At 25.3% G+C, this 26,339-nt stretch overlaps 1 protein-coding gene across 2 annotated transcripts; it reads right to left on the bottom strand.

The window, feature by feature from the left end:
* Positions 1-1,032: 1,032 nt before the first annotated feature.
* Positions 1,033-25,762, bottom strand: LOC127286656 (transcription factor SPT20 homolog). 2 transcript variants are annotated; one of them, XM_051313158.1, is made up of 20 exons: positions 25,445-25,762; positions 23,415-23,522; positions 22,730-22,915; positions 19,485-19,603; positions 19,148-19,391; positions 18,585-18,797; positions 18,322-18,500; positions 16,682-16,891; positions 16,062-16,221; positions 13,348-13,416; positions 12,837-13,187; positions 12,179-12,341; positions 11,898-12,103; positions 9,946-10,281; positions 7,421-7,558; positions 7,108-7,204; positions 6,843-6,919; positions 6,292-6,478; positions 5,999-6,165; positions 1,033-1,592 (listed from the first exon to the last, which is right to left on the bottom strand). In XM_051313158.1, exons 2-20 carry the CDS (start codon positions 23,460-23,462, stop codon positions 1,473-1,475), a joined length of 3,270 nt encoding a protein of 1,089 aa, XP_051169115.1. In that variant the 5' UTR covers positions 23,463-23,522; positions 25,445-25,762; the 3' UTR covers positions 1,033-1,472. The 2 variants fall into 2 exon arrangements, with proteins under 2 accessions (XP_051169115.1, XP_051169116.1); XM_051313159.1 differs by lacking the exon at positions 25,445-25,762 and adding an exon at positions 25,152-25,190.
* Between the last annotated feature and the right edge of the window lie 577 nt (positions 25,763-26,339).

Genomic DNA, 26,339 nt, shown 5'->3' with positions numbered 1-26,339 from the left:
AGGTTTTTTCCTATAAGGACATATAAACGAAAAAGTGGGACTAGAACAATTAACCTTTGAAAATTAGAAATTTGTAGTTACTTGAACGCTGCGAGCTATTATTGTCATCGCGCGCGGTAGCTCGCCGCGTTCAAGTAACCTCAAACTGAGGTCTTTTTGGTGTTCTTGAATATTCGGGACTCTCATCCAAATATATGCACCAGAGAGCTCTTCCCTTGGTGACTTCTAATTCCAATGATCAATAGTGATGTCCTCAACGTATTTATCATCCAGCGAGAATCCTCAATGCCTCGCGAGATTTTTCATAACAGAACAAAAAGACAAATCAGAATCAAATTTATATTTTACAGGTTAACTATTAATCTGATGACATCTTACAGCCATTACGGCTGGATTTCAATCTTGGTGTCGATTATTTACAAAACTTATTTAAATTTATTATTTTTAGGTCGTTTGTACGCGACAAAATGAAGCGTTAAAATATATATATATAAAATAATATAAATAACTTTGAGGGTAATTTATTTGCAGCTTTAATTACAGTCTGTTTTTATCATTCGAACTTCAAACTAAGCTAAAATGCCTTAGTAGAAATATTAATTATTATCGACTGGTAGTAATTTACCAATTTGCATAAACTCGAAATCTCAGTCGATAAATCAGAGATCTGCATTACCGTCTGACGGTAATTGTGTAGTCATGTTATTGCGTCATAAAAGTTTTAATTTCTCATCAACCAATTAATATATTTAATAAATGTCAACTCTGGCAGATTGTAAAGGCAAGATCTGATTGAATTTTGTCAAATTTCGGTCAGGATTTGGTTTAAGGCATTAAATTAAAAAAAAAATAATAAAATATTGTAAAAAATGTTATTGAAACAATAAAACACACTTCTGTCACCTTACTTAGATGTGTAACCTTCTGTCAGTGGTTACGTTTTTGCCGTTAAGGTATTATACCGTACATTTTAAATAACTCAATAAAAAAGTTTTGATTGAAAATTTAGGAAAGAGGAATCAAATTAAAATATACATAATTGAGTGTTTTTTTAATATAAAACAAATCGTATATTATATGTATAATATGTTATCTACAATAATTGAAACCTTCCTCGAAGTACAATTACGCGAGGCAAAAGTCGATAAACATTGTGTTGTTTCACACTTATTGCACACGCATTTGATACTTTCGTTCCTTTGTCATAGTGTCTCTAATAATAATAATATTAATAATTAATAATAATAATATTAATAATAATAATAATATTAATTATAATGTATAGATTTTCGAAGGTAGCGTTTCAGTGATTCAAAAATAGATAGAATTTATTAGGTGCTTCTTTTCTTTTTTTTGGAAATATGATTGATGGGATACACATCGGTTGTCTCACTTTGTATTAAGAAAAGAGAGACTGCAATATTGCCGCGTGCACAAAGTTAATTCCCAAATTTTTTTTAATTGTCCTCTATTCAGAGAGGATCATCATTAGAAGTTGCATTACGTTGTGGTTGCAGGTGACTTCTACTTGGAGAATTTCCAGCTGCAACAGCCGCTTTGTGCTGCGCTGCTATTTGATGCAGTTGCTGGAGCTAGGGAAATAACAATAATAAACAAATATTATTATTTTCATTAAAAATTTAATTTGAAAATATGGGAACAATGTTAAAAATAATAAGCAGTACATAAAATTTATAGTAATAATTTACAAATGGAAAAAAATAAAACACAAAGCACTGTTAAATTATGTCGATATTTTACAGGAATTGATAATCAATTAACAAAGAATATAAATGGATTTATTAAACACTTTGGGTGCTGCAACATTCGATGCCGCAAGGAGGATGAACCATAAAGGCACTCAGTTTCTTAAGATTCCCCAGGTTCGTTTGGAAAGACTTGGAAGTAGAAGACGAAGCGCTTCAAACGTTTCGAGTATCAGCAGCGGAAGAAGTTTGATTCCGTTTGACCTAGACAACGAAACAATTGAAGAAGAACGCAAGAAGTATTTAAAGTTTAGACAGGAGGAAGCTGAGAGTCTTTAGAGGATCGAAGAGGAGATTGTCAAGATGGTAAAGATTAGCGAAGCCCAGAAAAACGTCAACATGAATATTAAGGACGGACTAAAGACTCTTCAAGACCATATCAGTGAGGCGAAGACAAAGCACGCTCTAGCAGATAATGGAGATGGCAAACTTGATGGCAATGCTGAAGTAAAAAAAACTGTGGCAGTCCAGAGAACTAACGCCGAGACGAAGAAGAGAAAGCAAGAGGAGGCGCCTCTTGTCGAAAAGATTGCGAAGGTGACGGTAATTCCAAATCATAAGCAAACCAATAAGAAGAAAGCGACGAGTGGATTTACACCGGGAATTGCATTACAATGTAGAACATTGTTATCGAAAAAGAAACGAGATGAGGTCCGTTGTGTGGCCTATCGGCTTACCAACGGTACAACTCCTATGGACAATAGTCCTTGTTCAACTTATCTCTTTTCTTCAGAACTTCGCAAATTGATTCGTGACTCCCACTGTTTATCCTCATTTAAACATTCGTTCAACAGAGTCATCGTACTACAGCACTGACTCTCACTTTAAAATTAAAGTGGTCGTTTTCCGATAGTCAGAATAGGACACCACGGACCCTCGACTTAGAGCGGGACCTTTCTAATCCCTAGGAACTATCTAGGTTCCTCCCCGAGTTGTTATACCGCAACTCACACATCGACAATTTTGAAGAAATCTGATCACTTTTGGATGAGCTTCCTCTCCATTATATGGCTCTAAGGAATGCGAGCTTTCAACCACTACCTCCACGAGTCCAACACCAGATGACCGGCCAAGGACAAGTATATTGCCGGAGCAAACACAAGTCCAAGTGGGCACCCGATTCCCGTGGTACCATTAGACTCAGGTGCAAGTATCAGTCTGAGCATTCCATTTAATTCTCAACGCTGACCGCTCCTTCCTTCTTGTTAGTCGCCTTTTACGACACGCAGAGGGCAACGTTGGGATTATTTGTCTACCGATGTCCACACGGTCACGAGTTACAATGGTAATTCAAATCGCAGCTGGAAGAACGTATGCCGACGTACTGAGCAAACTTCGGAAGGAAGTGAATCCGATCGTGAGCTACACGCAAGATGTAGGCGCTAGGCCTACTAGAAGAGGAGATCTTCTGATTAAAATTGGAGGAGACTCCAATAAGGAGTAATTCACCTCTGAGGTCACTAAAGCGATTGGAAGCTTTATCCAGGAACAGCAGGTCCAGCAGGCGTTGTTGGAAGTGCTCCAGAAGCCAGGAAGGTCACGGTCCTAGGACCCAACTGACAAGGAATGAAGCTCGCGATTGTAGTCACCGACTCAGAAGAGGCGGACAGGGGAGAAGGTGGGACGTATAAGGATTAGCTTTATGTGTTGCCCAATTAAAAGAAGGGTGATGGTCGTTCGGTGACACCGGTGCCTGGCGTACGGCCACGTAGGAAAAGTTTGTAAGGCAGCGGACGGATCGACTACTTTGCTTCAAGTGCCGTGAAGTCGATCGAGAGTTTGCAAACTACAGTAGAAGACCAAGCTGCTTCCTATGTAGAGAAAAGTAAGATGATAAGGCGAACATTAGCCATATCGCAGACAGCGGAGAACGCAGAATCTTCAGATCGGACCTTGAGGAGTCTAAGAAGAATCTTGCACGAACGAAGAATAAATATGCCAGAAAGATCGGCAACGGCAAGGGTCGCGATAGCAAGATCCCAGGGACCTTCACCTACGAAGTTTAAATCTTGACGGAAGTTCCGTAGTATGAGGATTAGTCCAGTCAAAGGGTGAGGTTTTTAGTGGGTCGACCAGAACAAGAAGGTCATCCCCACATAACCTAACAGCACTGGGCTTTAAGTATCTGCCTTGGATGTCAAAGGTTATGCAGATTTTCCACTTTCCTTGCAAGAAATGGATTTATTGAAGATAACACCAGATTAGATACAATAAAAGCGATTACCAATGGTAACCCAAACGAAGAATATCCAACTTACACTCATTATACAATATTGTGAAATACTTGTACTACTGATGATAATGTGCGGAAATGATGCAGAGTCGATTCCTTTGAAATCCTTTGACAAATTGATTCGCTAACCGACTTCCTTCAATAAAATGCGGTTATGTAATGCGAGGCGTTAAACTCACGTGTCTGGTCGGAAATTGAACACTAAATTATTAAATCTTTGGTTCTAGGTGATACAAGGAATAATCTTTGATGAAACAATTTTTCCGTAAAATTATTAATCACAAAGTACTCAATAGGACACAGTTAGAACACGTGGATTCACGATTAAAGCGTATGAGAAAAATGGCCGCGACCTGATAATATTTAATATCTCCCATCATCATTAGTAATATTTTATCTCCCACTTAGAAGGTAAAAATAGCAAGTTAAAAATTCGTCTAAACGGCATTAAAGTGTCGACAGTTAAAGACAAAATTTAGAAGTGTTGTCTCTCCTCATTTACTTGAGGATTCCCTCTCTTCCTTGTTACCTTATGATTAGGTCCCATGCCTAATTGGTCATGTTTTTCGGATATATCTAATAATTCTTCAGGTTTAAGTAACTAAGCAAATAATTAAAACAGTTCTTTGGATCTATCAAATAATTTAATCTTTAATAGAAGATTTTAACAATCTAAGCAACACTTTTTCTACTGCAGATCAACTAAAAATGGGTTTCTCAGCTCCAAACTGAAACGGTTTGGTTTCAGATGTTTTTGGTTCAAATGAACAATTAATCAAATTAGTTCTTTGCATCTATTTAATACTTCAACAAATCGCTCGTTTTCAGATGCTTCTGGTTTCAGTAACCAAGCAAATAATCGTATGAGACTCTAAACTCCAATATGGTAGACGACAATTTGAAAATGTTATGCAATTCACTTGAAAATGGTTACTGGGAAGTTTTCGGAGTCTCTGATCACGAATCCGATGTCAGTTTTTTAAAATTCAAAATGGCGGATCCAATATGTCGAACAATTTGAAAATGTTATGAAATTCGCTTGAAAATGGGTACTAAGGGGTTTTCGGGGTCGCTGATTACAAATCCGTGGTCAGTTTTTCAAAATTCATAATGGTGGATCGAATATATCGGACGACAATTTGAAAATTTTATAAAATTCGCTTGAAAATGGGTACTAGGGGTTTTTTGATATAGCTAATTACGAAACTGACTTAAAAATATATATTATTTTAATTATTTTAATATTTCATGAGAAAATGGAACGTGCAAACTCTAATACATGAAAATAGTTTTTTTTATCATCTTTAGCTACCAATTGTAAACTGATATTTCTCGATTCACACCGCGTGGAGGTATGATTATGAATTATTATTTAGCTAAAAAACTAGATTTGTCTTTAGAACATATTGATATTTTTTTGGGTACCATCATCGCTATAAATTAAATAAAAATTTGTTTAAAAAAATATTGGACAATCTTGAGGATACAAACAACAGGAAAGATAGAATTTAATAAGTTCGACAAATGCTAAACTTATTCAGCAAAAAAAAAATTATGACATTTAGAAGTTTATTAATGTGAATATCGTTTAATGAACTGAAATTTTCAGATCAATTTATGGGAAAAATTTTTCTTGAGTAAAATACACACTTCTCAGCAAATTTAAGAGTCATGAAAGTGGTGACTTATAATTATGATTGCACCTTTTAAATCACATCGAAAATAGACAAAAGCAATTTTGCCGAAAATCGTAACTCCTTCCCTTAACAAAATATTCGAGAACTTTGATTTTCAAAATTGAAAAAATGCCGTTTTTATGGTATTTTTTGATATTTTATAACGGTACAAAATTTTTTTTTGAAGTTTTCGTGATATGCATTTGAAAGCTCATATTTTCCTGAACAATTTGCAATTTAGAACTTTTAAAACTATTTAATTACAAATCTTAAGTCAGATTCTTAAAATTTTGAAAAATATTTAATATATTTCTAATTCTTACTTGTTGTGGCGACAGTCCGGCAACGTTTACACTTTGTGTCTGTGAACTACATTGACCAGTGGAAGCGGTTCTGGCTTGTAATGATTTTGTAAGTAAAGTTTGTTTATTAGCAGGTACAGCTTGAGAAGGCGATGTCTGTGAGGTCATCAGCATCGGTTTCGAGGCAGCTGACGAATTCAAATTTTTAATAATTATTTTTTAATTACAAAATTCAATTTTGAATATAAAAAAGAAATTTTTTTTGCTTGTTTCTTTATCAATTATATTAATTAAAAATAAAATAATCGACGTACCCATTATTGGAGCTAAAACTTGTTTATTTCCTGTTAAAATCAATTGGCTCGCTGACATTGGTTTCGCTACAGTTACCAATTGATTTGGTAAAACTGTGGCCTTTGCTTGATTATTTGATTGGCCTTGTCGAGCCATTTGACTAAAACGCGGTCTCGGCGAGCCAAGAAGTTGAATGGCCTGGCCTCCCTAAAATAGGTGGGAATTTTTTTTATTCATTTTGTTTTCTTTCGTCATTAATTATAAAATATATTTCTTACAATCAAAATAAAAATTATACGTTATTCTACACACTAAAGGGTGAATTTTTTGAAAACAATAAAAAAAAATTGTTATTTATGTAAATTCTTTTTTAAACACGACAGTAATTATGAAAATTAAAAATGGCAACAACTAATTATTGTCATTCCTTTAAATTAAATCCCTGAGGCAAAAAAAATCACATTCTGAATACTTGATGAAAATAATTAGAAGACGTTTTCATAATTAGACATTATTATAATAGAAATTAAATAAAACAAAATCTAATGTAAGAAATATGTTTTCTTTTTACCTGTGCGAGAGTTACGGCATTTGTATTACGTATATTTTGTTGAGAGATGCCTTTTACTCCCGGTTGAATAATTTGAGCTGTAGAAAAAGTAAATTATAATTTATTTTTAAATTAATACAATTCAATTATTTACATATTTATCTATTAAAATTATTTCTAATAGATAAATTCATATAATTATATTACTCTCGAAAAAAATTTATTAATTTTATCATTTTCAGAAATTTTAATATTATTAATATTATTAATTAATGAAATAACTTACCGATTGGTAACGATAAATGAGTATTGGCAGGATTCGCAATTACTACAGTTGGCGTAGTTCCGGCAATTGCGGTCGTGACAACAGTTGCAGCCACCATCTGTAAAAAAAAAAATTAAATATAAATTTGTTATTTAATATTTTTCTTTCTCACGCATTACGAAATTTTATTTACACTATTCAGTAAAAAAAACAATTAAATTAAAAATAAGCAGTTTCTTAAACTGTTTTTTGAAAATTTTAACTTCATTGGTTCAACTTACTGGACATAGTAAATTTTTAGTTAGAAAAAAGAAAACGAAAAAAAAAAACTTACACTTGAAACAGTAGTGCAAGTATTTGTTGCTGATGAAATAGGAAGAGAAACGATAACTCCCGTTGGTGTAACAGATCCCGTTGCTGCCGAAACGTTCAGTGACATTGTGATTGGTTGTGACAAACCAGGAAACGATACCTGTTTTAAATAAAAATTTATCATAAATTGAAAAAAAAAAATTTAATTCTCTTTTTTAAAAATTATTTTTCTCTTATTCTAAAATTATAAATTTTGATTTTTATATTCAGATACATAAAATCCATTTTTCTCTAAACAAAAAGAGAATAAAAAAATGTGAAATAAATTATAAATTCTACTAGCAAAATTAAACGCGCGCCAAATTGAGTATTTAATTGTTTGTTATAAAAAAAATTAAAGATTCATATTATCAATAATAATTTAATTTATTAGAATATTATTACATATTAAATAATAATAATGAAAATGATATGTTTACAGATCTCGGATTATGCGACTTTTTCCGACTTTTTTCAAAAATACGACTTTTATCGACTTATTTTAATAAAATGCGACATTTTTTTTTTACATTTGAAAAGAAAATGTAAATAAAATATACATTTTTTTTGTATAAAATGTAGATCTTCTTCAGATCTTCTTCAATTCAATTATTTAAAAAATTTTGAACTAAAATGATTCTTCACTAAATTAATTATTTTTAATAATTTTAATGAAATACATCACAAATTCAATTATATCAAAATTATTTTTCAATTAAAATTTTTATGAAATTTAACAATTGTTTATAATTAAAAAAAAAAATATCACAATAAAATTTAATTTTTTTTTTTTAAATTTCAATTCAAAATAAACTAAAATTCAATTATTACCTGAAATTTTAATTCAAAATCAATTAAAAATCCAATAATTATCCAAAATTTTCAATTTAAAATTTAATTATTTACCAAATTTTCAATTTAAAATGAAATAAAATTCAATTATTTTCTAAAATTTCTTTTCAAAATTAACAAAAATTCAATTATTTTCCAAAATGTCAATTGAAAATCAATTATTTTCAAAAATTTCAATTCAAAATGAACTAAAATTCAATTATTTTCAGAATTTTCAATTCAAAGTCAACTAAAATTTAATTATTTTCAAAAATTTCAAATTAACAATAAACTACAATTCAATTATTTTCCAAATTTTAACTGAAATTTAATTATTTTCAAAATTTTCAATCTTAAATCAACTAAAATTCAATTGTTTTAAAAATTTTGAATTTTAATTTAATTAGTTTCATAAATTTCAATTCAAAATCAACTAAAATTGAATTGTTTTCCAAGTATTCAATTGAAAATAAACTAAAATTCAATTATTTTCCAAGTATTCAATTCAAAATGAACTAAAATTCAATTATTTTCTTAAAATTGTGGTTTTAAAATCAACTAATAGTCAATTATTTTCAAAATTTTAATTAAAATTCAATTATTTCCCAAAAATTTTCAATTTAAAATCAAATAAAATTTCATTATTCTTAAAAATTTGAATTCAAAATTAATTGAATTTTCAATAATTTGAATTTAAAAGCATCTAAAGTTTAATTATTTCTAAAATTTTCCATCGAAAATTTTTTTTTTAAATTTAATAATTTCAATTATAACTCTAAGGAAATTCAATTATTTTTAACTATTTTAATAATATTCTTTGAAAATTCAACTATCTGAAACCATTTTTCAATTAAAAATGATTTTCAAATTATTGTATTTTGTCCGCATTTTGTAATAAATTTTTAGTGAAATCATCTAAAATTTTAATTACAAAACACTTAAAGTTTCAATTAATTTCAAAAATCTCAAATTTAAATCTTTGAAAATTCAATTAAATTTAAAAAATGTAAAATTATTTTTAGTACTGTAAAATTTAATAATTGTTTGAAAATTAACAATATTTTTTGAAATTTAATTATTTCTAAAAATTTCAACTTTAACCCTTCGAAAGGGATTATTATTAAAAAAAAAAATTTTTATTTAAAAATCTGTAAAATATTTTTGTTAAAATAAAAAACAAATCCACTTTTTTTTGGAATATAAATCGATTAAAACGACTTTTTTGTGTCTTGAAGTTGATTCGAGGCCTGTGTTTTTATAATTAATATTTAATAGGTATTCGTTGGCCCCTGGTATCTTAAAAATTAATTTTGAAAAATAAATTTTTTTCAAATTACTATCTTGTACGAAATTTCCTGGCGCATCTTTTTTCTCATCATAAATTTTTTGTATTTGTATAGAATTTTTGAATGAATATACAACTTTAAAAAAAATTTTGTTGGTAAACGTTGTGTACTTCAGCTTCGTGAATTGAATTTTCGAATTTGGAATTTTAAAGAAACTTATTCCGAAATTTGGAAACACAATTATACAACTTTGGCAAAAATGAGAAAAAGAATTGTCAACATTTGACACGTCATAAGATTACTATTCAAAAAAACACGTGAAATCAGAAAAGGCCAACTTCAAGTTAGGACAGAAGGATAGACCAAGCATTTTATTATTATATAATTTTACCTGAACATTTTGAAGTCCATTAATGGAATTGGGTAAATTAGCTAAATTGACGCCTTGAAGACTGACGTTGGCAGGCGGTGGACTCGTCATTGGACTCGTTGGTTGGCTACCCTGATTCGAAGAGGCCGTTAGTCTTTCCAATAAGGACGAGGCACTATTTATCCCTGGAATTGGATTATCAGCCGAAGGTGTACCGGCAAGAAGAGCCGAAAGACCTGGCATTGATAATCCAAGCGTTGAGTCTTGAACTCGAGCAAGTCGCACCGTTGCGCCTTTTACCGGTTGTTGTTTTCCTGCCAATTGACTAGCAAGTGCCGAACTAAAATTCACCCTCATCTAAAAACAAATAAAAAAAAAAATATTATTATATAACTAGTTCACAAAATTATACTGCAATTTTTTTTTTTTTTTGTTTAATTCAGCAAAATTTGATTTTAAAACTTTTCTACTCTTCTCTTAAATATAATGTGAATTAAAAACATTACCCAAACAATTGATTCTTCGTTAAATATGAATATAATTTAATGAAGACAACCGCAAGCAACAATTTCAATAATTTTACTTTTTCGAAAATACTTTAAGAAACAAAATCACTTACGGGCGAATTTTTGAAAACTTATGTGCATAAAATTTCAGGTTACAGACAAAAAATTTACCGTATCGAAAAAATACAAAAAATAAAAAAAAAATCATAGTCATAATACCCAAAAATTTGATTTTTATGGCAAAAACCAAAAAAAATCTTAAAATTTATGGTTTTTTTTAGTTTTCACCATAGAAATTAAATTCTTGGGTATTGTCACTATGATTTTCGTAAACAGCGCAAAATATATTTTTTATTTCTCATGCTTCTTTTTAAATTTTTCATATTTTACACGAAAAACGAAAAAAACTACGAATTTTAGAACTTTTTTTTATGGTTTTCATCATAAAAATCACATTTTCGGGTAAAATATGAAAATTTGAAAAAAAGCATGATACATAAAAAATGTATTTCGATGCGCTGATTACGAAACTTATAGTGACAATAAAGCAAAATTTAATTTCTATGGTGAAAACCATAAAAAAACCATTAATTTTAGAACTTTTTATATTAAATTCGACACAATTAAATTCAACACATGAAAATAATCTTTCCTTTTGTGTCGAATTTAATTTATTATTTTTTATAGCTGTGTAGAATTTACTAATGTAATATTAATTTTTGTAGAATTATAAAAAAAAATATTTTTATTTTTCTAATTCTAAATCTTAATGTGTTGAGTTTATTTGTGTAGAGTTTATGGAGATAATTTTCTAGTTAATAGTTTATTGTGTAGGTTTTTTCGATGTAGTATTTAATTGTATAGAATATATTTTTATTTTATTGAGAATTTACTCGTGTACAGTTAACGGTGGAGTATTTTCTTGTGTAAAGTTTTCTCGTTTTGAATTTTATTATTTTCATTTAATATATTGAATTTTGAATGTGTACAGTTTATTTGTGAAGGATTAAATTATTTTTATTTGATGTGTAGAATTTATAAATGTTGAGTTTAATTGTGTAGAATTTTATAAATAATCGGAAATAAAGAAAATATTATTTTCATGTGTAAAATTTAATTGTGTCGAATTTAATTTTTTATTTTTTATAGCTGTGTAAAATTTACTGATGTAGTATTTATTTGTGTAGAATTATAAACAATTTTTTTTTTCATTTTTCTAATTCTAAATCTTAATGTGTTGAGTTTATTTGTGTAGAGTTTATGAAGATAATTTTCTAGTAAATAGTTTATATTGTGTAGGGTTTTTCGATGTAGTATTTAATTGTGAAGAATATATTTTTATTTAATTTTGTTGAAAATTGACTCGTGTACAGTTAGCGGTGCAGTATTTTTTTGGTGTAGAGTTTATTTGTGTTGAATTTGTACCGCCCCGTTCGATTAATGTGATATTTATAAAAATATCGTTACCTGGCCAGTGGTGTTTGGTACGGCTATCACATTGCCATGGCTAATCACTCTTTGTGGAATGGAAGCATTTAAAGAGATCCTCCTTGGCTGTGTCTTTTGTGGTGCTATATTCACTGGATTACTATTCAATAAACTGAGAATTGCAGCATTATTCGATTTTGGAGGAGCTTGCGCGTTATTGTTCATGGCAGCTGCCGCGGCATTCGCTATAAATCAAATTAAAAAAAATTAATAACAAATTACTTAATAATAATAATAATAGTTTAATAATAAATATTAACCTGCAACTTGTTGTTGGTGTTGGAATTTTTTAGCAGAATTCATTAGGGAAGTAACAAGAGCGCTTATTGCTGGATTGGTCGAATGATTTTTAAATGAAACTTCAGTTGAACTTTGACTTGTATCGGCAATACTGCTTTGCGTTCCAGCTTGCAATTGAGCTTGCTGAAATATAATTTATATTAATTTAAATAAATATAAATAAATATCGATAATTGGGGCTATTTTACTCACCCCGAGGGGCTATTATACTCAACGCCAGTTTTTAATTAATAAAATATTTTTATATTGAAATTTCGAAACTTGACGCTTGGTGTAAATATTGTTTGATAGTTTTTATACAGAGGACACTAAATGTTATTACTATTTTTTTTGTCAAAATGCAGAAAAAATTCTCTGAATAATTATATTCACTTCTTAAAAATTATTTATTTTTACAAAATTCTTTTCGTGAAGCTCTGAGTAAAAATGTAGCGTTTTTTTGAGTATAACAATCCCGCTTGGCCGTATACTCTTTAAATTCAAATTTTGTGAATAAAAAATTACAATTTTTTTTTGTATTTTCTAATTTTTGTAGAAATTTTTTTTTTTTTGAAAATTTAAGATTTAAAGATGAATTAATTTTGAATTATTAAGATTAAAAGTGAAAAATTTTCTCACCAAAATTGGAACATTTGTGGTTGTATTGTTAATGGGAGCGGGTTGTTTTTGTTGAAAGACAAAAATTCCTGATCCATTGCAAGGAGTAGGATCAGCAACGGCGGCAGCAGCAGACATTGTGGACGCTTCGATTTGTACCGGAATTGGTGCATTTGGAACTCCATTGGCAAGTGGTTGAATAACAGTGTTGACATTGCCAATTGTGTCCAATTGAGGTATATTTTGAATAACATTTGCAGCATCGGAAGAAGTAAGATTCACTTGCGCTGACGTTGAAGCCTCCATAGCGGCTTTCATGGAAGCCACTTGTCCAGCTAAATTATTTAACTGACCTTGCGCGCGCGAAAGAATCTAAAAAAATAAAAATCATTCACATAACAATATTATTTTATAATTTGTTTTACCGAATGATTAATTCTAAATTCTATTCATAAAATAGCTATTTTCTTTGATTGCAATAGATCAATTGAGGTCTTTTTAATTAAATTATGAAGCAAATTTATAAACGTACCTGTTGCTCAACGTGTTGATTCTGCTGAGCCTGCTGCAACTGTTGAGCTACCAATTGAGCCTGTTGAGCCTTGAAAATAATTAGAAAATTAAAAAGATTGAAAAATTTTTGAATTTGAATTTTTAATTAGTTCTGATTAATTTTCAGGCAACGGATTATACAAGTTTTCGACTTTTTTTTGACTTTTTTTCAAAGATACGATTTTTATCGATTTATTTTAATAATGCAAATTTTTCGATTTTTTTTTTTTACATTTTTTACAAAATTTTAAAACGAAATACATTTTTTTTTAGTATACAATGCAGATATTCTTCGGATCTTCTTTATTTCAATTATTTAACAACATTTTTAACTAAAATTCTTTTCTAAGAATTATTAATAATTATTTTTGATAATTTTAATGAAATTATTCATAAATTTAATTTATCTTAAACTAATTTTCAAATTTTTAATTTTAGAAAATTTTAAATAATATTTTAAAATTAAAAAAAAATATCAACAAATTAAAATTAGCAAAAATTTTAATTTAAAATCACTTGAAGTTCAATTATTTTCAATTATTTCAATTTAAAAACCTACTAAAATTTTCTATCTTAAACTTTCTGAAATTAAATATTTTCAACTATAACTCCTTCGAAATACAATTATTTTATGTAATAATTGTTCAAAAATTCAATTATCTTAAAGGATCTTTCAATTAAAAATTTTTGAAATTCAATTTTTCTCTGTAATTTCTAATAAATTCTTCAGCAACAGAAATCACTGAAAATTTCAATAAAAAATCATTTGTAGTTCAATTAGTTTCAAAAATCTGAATTGTAAAACTTTAAAAATTCAATTACTTTTGAAAAAAGGTTATCTAAAATTATTTAAATTGATAAATTATGTTCAATTCTGTAAAATTTAATTATTTCTGAAATTAAACAACTGTGATTCTTTATAAATTCAATTACTTTTCATAATTTTTGAAATATTCTTCAAAAATTCAATTATCTGAAAGAATTTTTAAATTGAAAATTTTTTGAAATTCAATTATTCATTTAATTATTCAATTATTTTCAAAAATATGAATTATAAAACTTTTGCAAAAAGTTATTTAAAATTATTTAATAAAATAATTTCAATTATGTAAAATTCAATTATTTTTGAAATTTAACAACTGTAATTCATTAGAAATTCAATTATTTTTCATAATTTTTGTAATTTTCTTCAAAAATTCAATTATCTGCAAGAATTTTTCAATTGAAAATTTTTTGAAATTCAATTATTCATTTAATTATTCAATTATTTTCAAAAATCTGAATTATAAAACTTTTGCAAAAAGTTATTTAAAATTATTTAAAAAAATAATTTCAATTATGTAAAATTCAATTATTTCTGAAATTTAACAACTGTAATTCATTAGAAATTCAATTATTTTTCAGAATTTTTGTAATTTTCTTCAAAAATTCAATTATCTGAAAGAATTTTTCAATTGAAAATTTTTTGAAATTCAATTATTCATTTAATTATTCAATTATTTTCAAAAATATGAATTATAAAACTTTTGCAAAAAGTTATTTAAAATTATTTAATAAAATAATTTCAATTATGTAAAATTCAATTATTTCTGAAATTTAACAACTGTAATTCATTAGAAATTCAATTATTTTTCAGAATTTTTGTAATTTTCTTCAAAAATTCAATTATCTGAAAGCTTTTTTTAATTAAAAAATTTTTGAAATTCAATTTTTGTCTGTAATTTAAATAAATTCTTTAGCAACAGAAATTACTAAGAATTTCAATTAATAATCACTTGAAATTCAATTATTTTCAAATGATATGAATTGTAAAACTTTGAAAATTCAAATTACTCTTGAAAAAAGTTATCTAAAATTATTTTTTAAAATTATTTTCAATTCTGTAAAATCGGAAATTTAACAAAATCTTTCGAAATTCAATTATTTATAATAATTTAAATATTTTTTTCAAAATTTCAATTATTTTTAAAATGTTTTAAATAAAAACTCAAAAATTGAATAATTGTTGTCCAAAAAAAACACTGCAGCAGTTTAAAATTTTTTGCAAAAAATTCAAATAAATTAATTAAATCAAACTCCAAAAAAATTTTTTTAAATTTTTTAAAATGGAACTTCAAGAATTTTATTTTAGAAATTTGTACTTAGTAATTAAAATTTTGAAAATTTGTCATAGTTTAATTCTGAAATATTGAAAATAAATTTTCTTGATAATAATAATATTCTTATTGAAGAATTAATTAAATGAATTTAATATCTAATAACATTAATTATTTAAAGTAAAATATTTATTAACTAATTTTTAATTAAAATAAAAAAATCGACTTTTTTTGGATTGTAAATCGACATAAAACTCCTTTTTTCGCCTTAAAGTCGATTTGTGGCTTTGAATTTTATTCTCATCCAAATGAAGAAAAAGAAAACAGAATTAAATGAAAATTTACGATTATATGTCAGAAAAATAATTCTTACACTGATAAAATAGAATTTTTTGTTGATAATTTTGAATATAAATTTGTCATTGCTTTTCGTTAATTACTTTTTGTTAGTACCACAGTGTAGAATTTACTTTTGTTTAAAGTGTTTTCTTTTTTTTTTTGTTTGGTCTTACAATTATTAAAATTTAATAATTTTATACGAAAGGGATTTTTTTTTGTAAGCCAGTTTATATTGTATAAATAAAAATAAAATTTTCACCTGTTGTTGACTACGTTGCATGCCTGGGGTGCACGTAACTCGAGGAACCTGCCCCGGCACAGCGTGTTTTATTCTAACATTTTTCTTTCCCTCTTCTGTGAAAATTTCTGTAAACTGCTGAATATATTGAGTGGCCAGAACTCTATTACCGAGGGTGAATCTGTTTAGAAAACAAAAAAAAAGAGAGATAAGTAAATTTAGGAATTTACAATTTATTTCCCAATTATCTATCGATGAAACCACCAATTTTCTTTAAGAATGTAAAACGTTTTAAAACAAAATTTATGAAAATTATAATTTATTTCTACTTTATTTTTCAAAACATAATAAAATTGTGAGAATAATAAATTCTAAAAAGAAGGCATTTTATCAATATTTTACTAAGATCTTTTTTTAAAAAACGTAATTTCCAGTTTCATAAAAATTAACAGAATTTTTAAAATGATAAACGCTTTATCATTTTAGACTTATTTTAAAGATAGTGAACAATGAGAATTGTTTGTAATTTACAAAAAAAAATTTGTTTCCTAACAAATGTAAGTCATTAAAGTTGTATTAAAAAAAAAATTTATAAAACAAAAAAATAATTTTTAAAATTCAAATAAATTTATTTAATTTACCTGCATGACGATCCATTTTTTTCACCCTCTCGATAATCTCTGTCCACGTAGAGCTCTCCCAGGTACTCAAAATTGGAAAGTCTTTGTAGGATTGAGAGCTTTATGTGGTAGATTCGTCCTTGGCCCCTTTCAGTCTCTAATATATATTCTTCTACAAGTTGTGGCATGCAGTCTTTCGTTTCTCGCGGTCGCTCCAATTGTTTCGCGTATCTAGAGGCGAAAAATTACATTTACTTTCTATTTTTATTTTTTCGTATTTCAATAATAATTCTTTAACATTTTAATATTTAACTACCAAATAGAAAAAACTTTTTTTTTTAACTTTTAACGAATACCGTTTCTTTTAAAATTATTAAAAAATTTTTTGTCAAAAATAATTTTAATCACTAAAACAACAATCGAAAATAGAATTAATTAATTCATCAGAATTTTTTATAAAAAAAATTTATTTTAATAAAATATATTTTAAAAATGTTTTTAAAGAATTTTATTAGAAATAATAATTTTTTAAACGAATTTTCATTTTTCTAATTAATATTTGACTGAATTTCTTTTCATACAAATTTTTATTTAACATAATTTTTACTTAACGAATTTTTTGTTTTGCAAAATTTTTAATTTTACAGTCATTTAATTTACATGACTTTTTATTTAAGAGAATTTGAATTTAAAAAAAAAAAATTCTCATTCAATCGAATTTTTAAATGACTAATTCCAATTTACCGAATTTTAATTTGTCCTAATTTTTATTTGTATGAGTTTTTTTAATTGATAAAATTTTAAATACGACGAATTTTTATTTAACCGAAATTACAAATGGTCGAACAAATCATTGACAGAAAGAATTCGGCGCAATTTTTAAAATTGGCCAATCACGAATTTTTTTATGATAATTTCTAATTGGACAATTTTAAAAATTGCGCCGAAATTTTACTGTCGATGATTTATTCGGTCATTTGTAATTTCGGAAAAATTAAAAATCGACGAATTGGAATTTCTGTCGTTTAAAAATTGGAATCACATAAAATTTGATTGAATGAGAATTCTGTTTAATTAAAATTCGCTTCAATTAACATTATTTTAAATAAAAAGTCAACTAAAAGAAATAAGTGTAAAATAAAAATTCTGCTAAAAAATTTTTTGTTGTATGTTAAAAAATTCGTATAAAAAGAAAATTTGATAAATTTTTTGTTGTATGTTAAAAAATTCGTATAAAAAGAAAATCTGATAAATTTTAATTCGAAAATTGCAAATTTGTCTTAAAAAGTAATTATTTCTAATAAAATATTAAAATGCAAAATTTACACAAAAATCGATAGTTTTAATTTTTAAATAAATTAAATTTATATAAAATTAAAGAAAAGAATCAAGTAAATTTTAGTGGATAATTTTTCGTTTGATAATTTTGAAAAATTTAGTATATTTATTACAAATATCTAGAAAAAAAAAATTAAGAGTATTTAAAAATATTAATAGAATTATTGAAATTATTTCATAATTAGTGAAACTTTTTCATAATTATTGACAAAAAAACTATTTCATATAATTATTAAAATATATTATAGATCATAAATTAATTAATATCAATGCTTTCTTCTTATTTTTGTAAATTAAAAAAAGAGATAATTAATTAATTTTACCTTAAGACTTCAAGTGGTGAGCTCGGTGGCAAAAGTGGAGGATTGGCAAGACAAGGCGTTCGACAATTGTGAGCTACTGGTGTTCCATTCTTTGCACGGATTTTCTGCATTAAATCCTGTATCGTAAATCCTTCAGGCTGTGACAATTGCTCTAATTTCCTTTTGCGATTTACCGTTACCTGGCGAAAAAAAATATATATATATATTAATGAAAAATTAATTTTGGTGGTAGAAATAGAGAAAAAAAAAAAACAATTACAAACCTGAGAAAACTTTTTGGCTTGGCGCATTAATTGATGATCGGTGAGAAGGGCTCTTGATTGTTGAAGCCGTGTTGTTGCCAAACTTGGAATTGGATTTGGATCTAAGCATAAGGGACCTTGTGTAGCTGCCACCAAATGTGACTCAAGCACCAGCCTCTCTTCGTGACTCCATTCTCCGTTGCTCGTCAATGTTGAAACATCCGAAAGAACGCTCTAAATACACAAACGTTAATACATTTCTTAGTAAATAAAAAGTTTTTTTTTTTTTTTTTTGTATCGAATTACTATTTTTAACTTTGCGGTACTTTCAAAATTAAACAAAATTCAGTTAATGGAATCTAGATTTAACAATTTTTAATTTTTAATTCAAATATCAAAATCAAAACTAAAAGTTGAATTTTACTTCTGAAAATTTATTCCGAAATAAAAGTATTTTTAAATTTTGTTTTAATTCTATGAACTCAATATTTGTTTGCCGCTTCGGGGGCAAAAATCGACCCTTTTTTTAACATCCTGAAAATTTAAAATACAAGTATGATAGTTTTTTCTAAACATAAATATACCTGAGTTGTTGGTTTGAGTAAGACATGATGAATATCAGGTTTGGTGTGATGTCTGCGATAATCTCGAACCTCAGCAATTATACAACCATCGTAGAATAAGTGTGAATGGCTTGATTCCAATTGCTCGGCCAACATTGCAGGCAGCTGACCATTATCAATACAAGATAGAAATTCCCCTTGCTCATAACCCATCAATTGAGTCTCCGAAAGCAGAGCATTCTTGTCATATTGACTTCCTTTATCGCTGTTTTTTTCGAATTATCAAAAAATTTCTCCAATTATTCCAGTCATTAATTTCAATAACAAAAAAAAAAAATATATATATATATCAACTTACCTATTTCTTACGCCTAATGAGTATCCTTTGTTGCTAGCGTACAAATTAACAATCAGCGTGTGCAGGCTTTCACGCTGAACCAATCGCCCCAAGAGATCGCATTCATTTTGAAGATTTTTCTGTTATTCCAAAAAAAGAAAAAGTTAATCACAAAAAAAGAAATAAACAACTAATAAATTAACAATTTTTTACAATTTTCATTTAACTGATCTGCTTTTTCATTATAACAGGTCTCGGATCGACTTAAAGGCACAAAAAAAGTTTATTTTAGTCGATTTTATATTCCAAAAAAAAAGTGGATTTTTTTTATTTTAACAAAATTTAATTGGTTAATGAATAATTTACTTTAAATAATTAATGCAAGTTATCTAACAACTGCAGGGAAAAAAATTCCCTGACCTAAATTACAAAAAATTTTTATTTTGATACAATTTTAAATCATTTACCTGTCTATTATCCACTAATTTCATATGTATTTGAATCAAATAAATAATGTTTCGTAAAAAAAAAATATATTTAAGTGAAATAAATAAACTAATTGGAGACATATAAATATTCTCAACATTTAATTTAAAAAAACTTTTACGGCGTTAAATTTTAAATTATCAAATTTTTATTTAGTAAAATTATATAAAGCAGATTTTCCAGTACACCAAATTTCAAATTAATACAATTTCAATTTAACGGAATTTATTTCAAGAAAAATTGCAGAAAGAAAATTTTTTTTCAACAGAATTGTTAGTTTTTAGTAAATTTCTCTTTATCAAAATTAACAGAATTGTCATTGAATAAATCGACAATTAACAGAAATTCTATTTAACAAAATTCCTTAATTAACAAAGTTTTTATTAAAGAAAATTTTAATTCCAACTAATTCTTATTTAACAGAATTTCTCATTTAAGAAAAATTCTACTTAGTTCTTTTTTTGTTAATTTTTTATAGACATAAATTTCGTTAAATTGAAATTATATTAATTTAAAAATTTTTTAAAAGTATTAGAAAAAATGCTTTATAAGAGTTTTGCTAAATAGAAATTATCAGGCTTCGAATCGACTTAAAGGCACAAAAAAGTCGTTTTAGTCGATTTTATATTCCAAAAAAAAAGTCGATTTTTTTTATTTTAATAAAAAAGTATTACAGATTTTTAAATAAATTTTTTTTTTTTAAATAATAATTTTTGAAGAGTTAAAGTTGAAATTTTTAAAAATAATTGAATTTCCAAAGAATTTGTTAATTTTCAGACAATAATTAAATTTTACAGAACTAAAAATAATTTTTATCAAATATTTTTTGATAACATTCTTTAAAAATAATTGAATTTTCAAAGATTTACGCTTGAGATTATAGAAATTAATTGAATTTCAAGTGATTTTTAATTAAAAATTTTTGATGATTTTACTAAAAAATTTATTAGAAATTCCAGACAAAAATACAATAATTTTAAAACCGTTTTTAATTGAAAAATTGTTTCAAATAGTTGAATTTTCGAAGAATATTATAAAAATAGATAAAAATAATTGAATTTCACGAGAGTTATAATTGAAATTATTAAATTATTACATTTGAAATAGAAATTTTTGAAAATAATTAAATTTCAATTGATATTTTTGATAATAATTTAATTTTAGTTGATTTTGGATTGAGAATTTTGATAATTAATTTGGAATTGAAATTTTTGAAAATAATTAAATTTTAGTTGATTTTGAATTGAAAATTTTGGAAAATAATTGAATTTCAATTGAAATTTTGGAAATTTTGGCCTATTAAATATCTACTTTTTCAAGTTCAATAAATAATTTTTTATTTGTACCAAAAAATACAAAATATTCAATTTATAAATGAAAAAATATTTTAAATAACATTTTTATTAAATAATTAATATTAATTAATAATAATTAAATTTTATTTTATTAAATAATTTGTAAACATTAAAATTTGATGCTTATTAATTATATATTTTTTTTATTTTAAATTATTATTATAATTATTAATATTATTATTATTATTAATACTGCAAATATATTTTGTGTTTATTGTTATAAAAGTTATAAATATTAAATATTTATTTATTATTATATTTAATATATTATTTACTTTAAATAAATTCTATTTGTTTGTAGTTTCTAATAAAAATTGTTTTCTTTTTTTAATAAATTTATTAGAAATTATAGACAAAAAGTGTACTTAAAAATCTTTTCAATTACAAAATGCTTTTAGATAATTAAATTTTCGAAGAATATTATAAAAATCATTAAAAATAATTAAAATTATTGCAAATAATTAAATTTCAAGTGATTTTGAAGTAAAATTTTTTAGTAATTTTATTTGCTAATTTTTTTTTAAATTATAAACAATTATTAAATTTTATAAAAATTTTAATTGACAAATAGTTTAAAATAGTTGAATTTCAGGAGAGTTATAATTGAAATTATTAAATTATTACATTTGAAATTGAAATTTTTGAAAATAATTAAATTTCAAAATGAAATTTTGGATAATAATTTAATTTTAGTTGATTTTGGATTGAGAATTTTGATAATTAATTTGTAATTGAAATTTTTGAAAATAATTAAATTAAATTTTAATTAAAATTTTGGATAATAATTTAATTTTAATTGATTTTGGATTGAGAATTTTGATAATTAATTTGGAATTGAAATTTTTGAAAATAATTAAATTTTAGTTGATTTTGAATTGAAAATTTTGGAAAATAATTGAAGAATTTATTAGAAATTGCAGACAAAAAGTGTACTTAAAAATCTTTTTAATTACAAAATGCTTTCAGATAATTGAATTTTCGAAGAATATTATAAAAATCATTAAAAATAATTGAAATTTTTGCAAATAATTAAATTGCAAGTGATTTTGAATTAAAAATTTTCAGTAATTTTATTTGCTAATTTTTTTTTTTAAATTATTAAAAAAATTATTAAATTTCATAAAAATTTTAATTGACAAATAGTTTTAAATTGTTGAATTTCTGATGAATTTCATTAAAATTATTAAAAATAATTAATTTAGTGAAGCATTTTAGTTCAAAATTTGCTAAATACCTAATTGTAATAAAAAAGATCTAAAGAAGATTTGCATTTTATACTTAAAAAATCGTATTTTGTTAAAAAATTTTGTTAAAAAAAAATGTAAAAAAAAAATCGAAGAAGTCGTATATAATCCGAGGCTTGTTATAAAACAAATTTGAATTAAAATATAAAATTATTATTTAGTAAATTATTATTATTCTTACCAGAACTGAAGCTGGAGTTGCATGCGGAACTTTGGACAGTTCTTCGAAATACAGTCTAGTAAGTTTCGATTGGATAGTATGTTTAGAATAGCTTTGCTCCTTCTTGTGGGCCGAGGGCAGTTTCTCTGACATTAAACCATGACCTGGTGTGTCTTTACAGGTTTTAGAAACCTGATTTATTAATTCCTGACAAATTGAATAAAAAAAAAATCGTTATTATTTTTCGTTATCGAAAACTATTTAAATGGACATTTTTTTTTTGAGAATTTTTCTATTTTGGCTCAAATTATAAAATTTGGCGCCCAAAATCATTTTTGTTATTTCTTTATTCAGCTATTTCAAATTTCAATGAAATCACCCTCTTAATAATTCCATTAAATTAACAATTTGTGAAAAGAAAAATTCGAAAAAATAAAAAAATTAGATGAAATGAAAATTTTGCTATTTAAAAATTCGGCTAAATTTAAATTCAATTAAATTTCAATTCTTTTAAATAAATATTTTAAATAAAAGAAAAAAAAATGCGAAAAAAAATGCAAATTCTGTTATGTAAAAATTTGTTTAAAAAGATATATTAATAAGAGAAAAAAAATATATTAATAAATAGAAAAATATTCATAAATAACAAAAAAAAAAAATAATTTTTTAAAAATACGGAAATTTGTTAGACAAAAATTTTTTTCACCTGTGCCTGCCTACAAGCATCTTCCAAATTGGAAGAGGTGGCGATCATCTTATCTCTTCTTTATTCAATATATCTAATGTCATATTTCATGCAATACTTCTTCCCATTCTGTAACAAAAATCGTATCTTTATTTTTCATTTGTTAATTAAAAGAAGAAAAAAAAAAGTTAACAGAATCAAATATCAAATTAATTTATTATTTTAAAAATATTTTATTAGGCCTATTAAATATCTACTTTTTCAAGTTCAATAAATAATTTTTTATTTCTACCAAAAAAATACAAAATATTTAATTTATAAATGAAAAAATATTTTAAATAATATTTTTATTAAATAATTAATATTAATTATTAATTAATTGTTATTAAAATAATAATTAAATTTTATTAAATAATTTTTAAAAATTAAACTTTGATGGTTATTAAGTATATTTTTTCTATTTTAAATTATTATTATAATTATTATTATTATTATTATTAATACTGCAAATATATTTTGTGTTTATTGTTATAAAAGTTATAAATATTAAATATTTATTTATTATTATATTTAATATATTATTTACTTTAAATAAATTCTATTTGTTTGTAGTTTTTAATAAAAATTGTTTTCTTTTTTTTAATAAATAATTAAAATTATATGAATTAAATTTAAATAAAAAAAATATCTAATTTACAGAAAATAGAAACAATTTTTACTGAAGAAAACCTAAACAAGGGTAGAAATATTTTTAAAAAAACTAAAATTTAGTATTGCAATAATTTAGTTTCAAAATTTATTTCAAAAACTCAAAAATTACAAAAAAATTCAATATTCTAAAAATTTTTCATGCTTTTCGAACAGCTGATTCAAACGGTACATAAATAAACATTCTGCCTTGATTTTCTGTATCACAAGGTGAATGAGAAAAAAAAACATTTTCACAAACTCCATTTCATTAATTTTTCACTTTTCTCATTTCTACTTTAAAATTTTGCCAAATACATTAAATATTTTGAATATTAATTATATTGATATAAATTTAAAATTAAAAAAAAAAAAAAAAAAAAAAAAAAATTTGTAAAAATTTATCAATGAACAAAAAATTACAAACAAAATTTATTCCTAATTTTTTTTTTTAGAAAAGAAGAAAATAAATGTAAAAAAATAAAATAAAATTCCAACAATACAAAAAAAAAAAAAGAATAAAATTTACAAACAATTTACAAACTACTTGAAAAATTAATTTTTGTGTAAAAAAAATAGTCACAAAAATGAAAATTTTCTTTCTCACACTAAATTTTTGTTTCGAAAAACAAAAATTAAATATTTTTTGCTAAAAATCAAAAAAGTCACAAAAAAAATTAAATCTTATAAATACGAAAGTATTTTCAAAAACAAAAACACTGATTTTTCCCAGAGAAAAAGAAAATAAATAGAGAGAGAGAGAAGTAAAAAATAGAACAAAAATAAGTGACTTTGAAAAGTTAAGAAAATGAAAAAAATATATATATATAAGTGCTACACATAACTTTTGTTTTTTCTTTTTTTTTTATCGAGATGAAGCTTCTTGAAATCTTATCGCATTTGGCATCATCGTTAACGTGTTGAAACACAAACACATACACAGTGAGAGAAATTTAGACACGAAAAAAGCAAAGAAAATAAAAAAAAAAAAAAAAAAACTTGAATTCTCGAAAAAAGAGAAAGGGGACGAAGCAAAAAGAAAAAAAAAAGAGGTTAGAGTTCGAAACTCACCCGATGATGAGGTTAGGATGATTCGAAGTTTGAGAGAATTTATATACATATATATACACAAACACACACACACACATTTATATTATAATTTGCAAAAAGGAGCGCATCTGTCGAAACGTCAAAACATGAGAGTAGAGAGGGTTTGAGGGAAACGGGGTGGGGGGGAGGTGTGATGGGATATCTTGGAAATGAGGTTATGTGAAAGTCTATAAAAAAAAAATTCTCACTTTTTAATTTACACATAAAAAAATTTAGAATTAAAAGAAATAAATAAATTTTCACAATATAATTACCTTGATAGTGATTAAACAACACTTGGATGATAAACATTTGGACACCAAAAGCAAAAAAAAAAAAAATATATCTCACACACAATTTTTTTTTTCACACACACAAATACACACTTACACTCTCCTAACCTCACACAGTGATCGATAAACAATCCAAATTTTTAATAACAATATTTTTTTTTTATTTATAACCGCGTGAATTCGCGGCACTTATTTATTTATTTTTTTAATAAATAGTTTCTATAGTTGAGAAATGTCATTTTCGAGTAACAAGTAACCTATTATACAAACACCAGACATCAGGCACAGACTGCGCGAGAAATGGGAAATGCATAAGCCACTAAAAAAAAAAAGTTATACACAATTTGAATTTTCACATTTTTATTTTGTTCATTCATTCACAGTTGGCGCTGAAAACATTTTGTGTGGTTTTTTGTTTTTAGCGACAACTATTGGGGATAAATTGTACTAAAAATTGAGACACATTGATGGGTAGCGTAGCCTCAAGGTACTTCTACAAATTACTATTTTCCTTTTTTAAAGGTGCTTTTATACTTCCAGTATTTTGGTCGTTGGATTGAATTTTCACGGAGAATCACTGCATTTTGATTATGGAGCATTTACACTTTCGGTAAAAAATTTTCTTTACCTTACATTTTCCGAAATACAGATACCTAATTGGTTGTCCAGAATCTGATTTATTGTGGACAAATCATGTAAAGGTGCTTAAGGTGCTTATATACCTCAAATTTCGATCAGATGAACATTATTTCTGGACCGTGAAAATGCGTGAAAAGTCATTTTCACGGCGGGTATTTTTGAATTGTTTTATACAAAAAATGTTTTTTTAAGAAAAATAATATTAAATAATTGTTTTAATATGTAAGAACACTTTAAA

The sequence above is a fragment of the Leptopilina boulardi genome, unplaced genomic scaffold (assembly GCF_019393585.1).
Source record: "Leptopilina boulardi isolate dan_hultmark-lab unplaced genomic scaffold, ZJU_Lbou_2.1 LbouV2_362, whole genome shotgun sequence".
In the NCBI taxonomy this organism is placed as follows: domain Eukaryota; kingdom Metazoa; phylum Arthropoda; class Insecta; order Hymenoptera; family Figitidae; genus Leptopilina; species Leptopilina boulardi.
The sequence above is the reverse complement of the archived record's forward strand: the minus strand, read 5'-3'. Positions and strand labels throughout refer to the sequence as shown.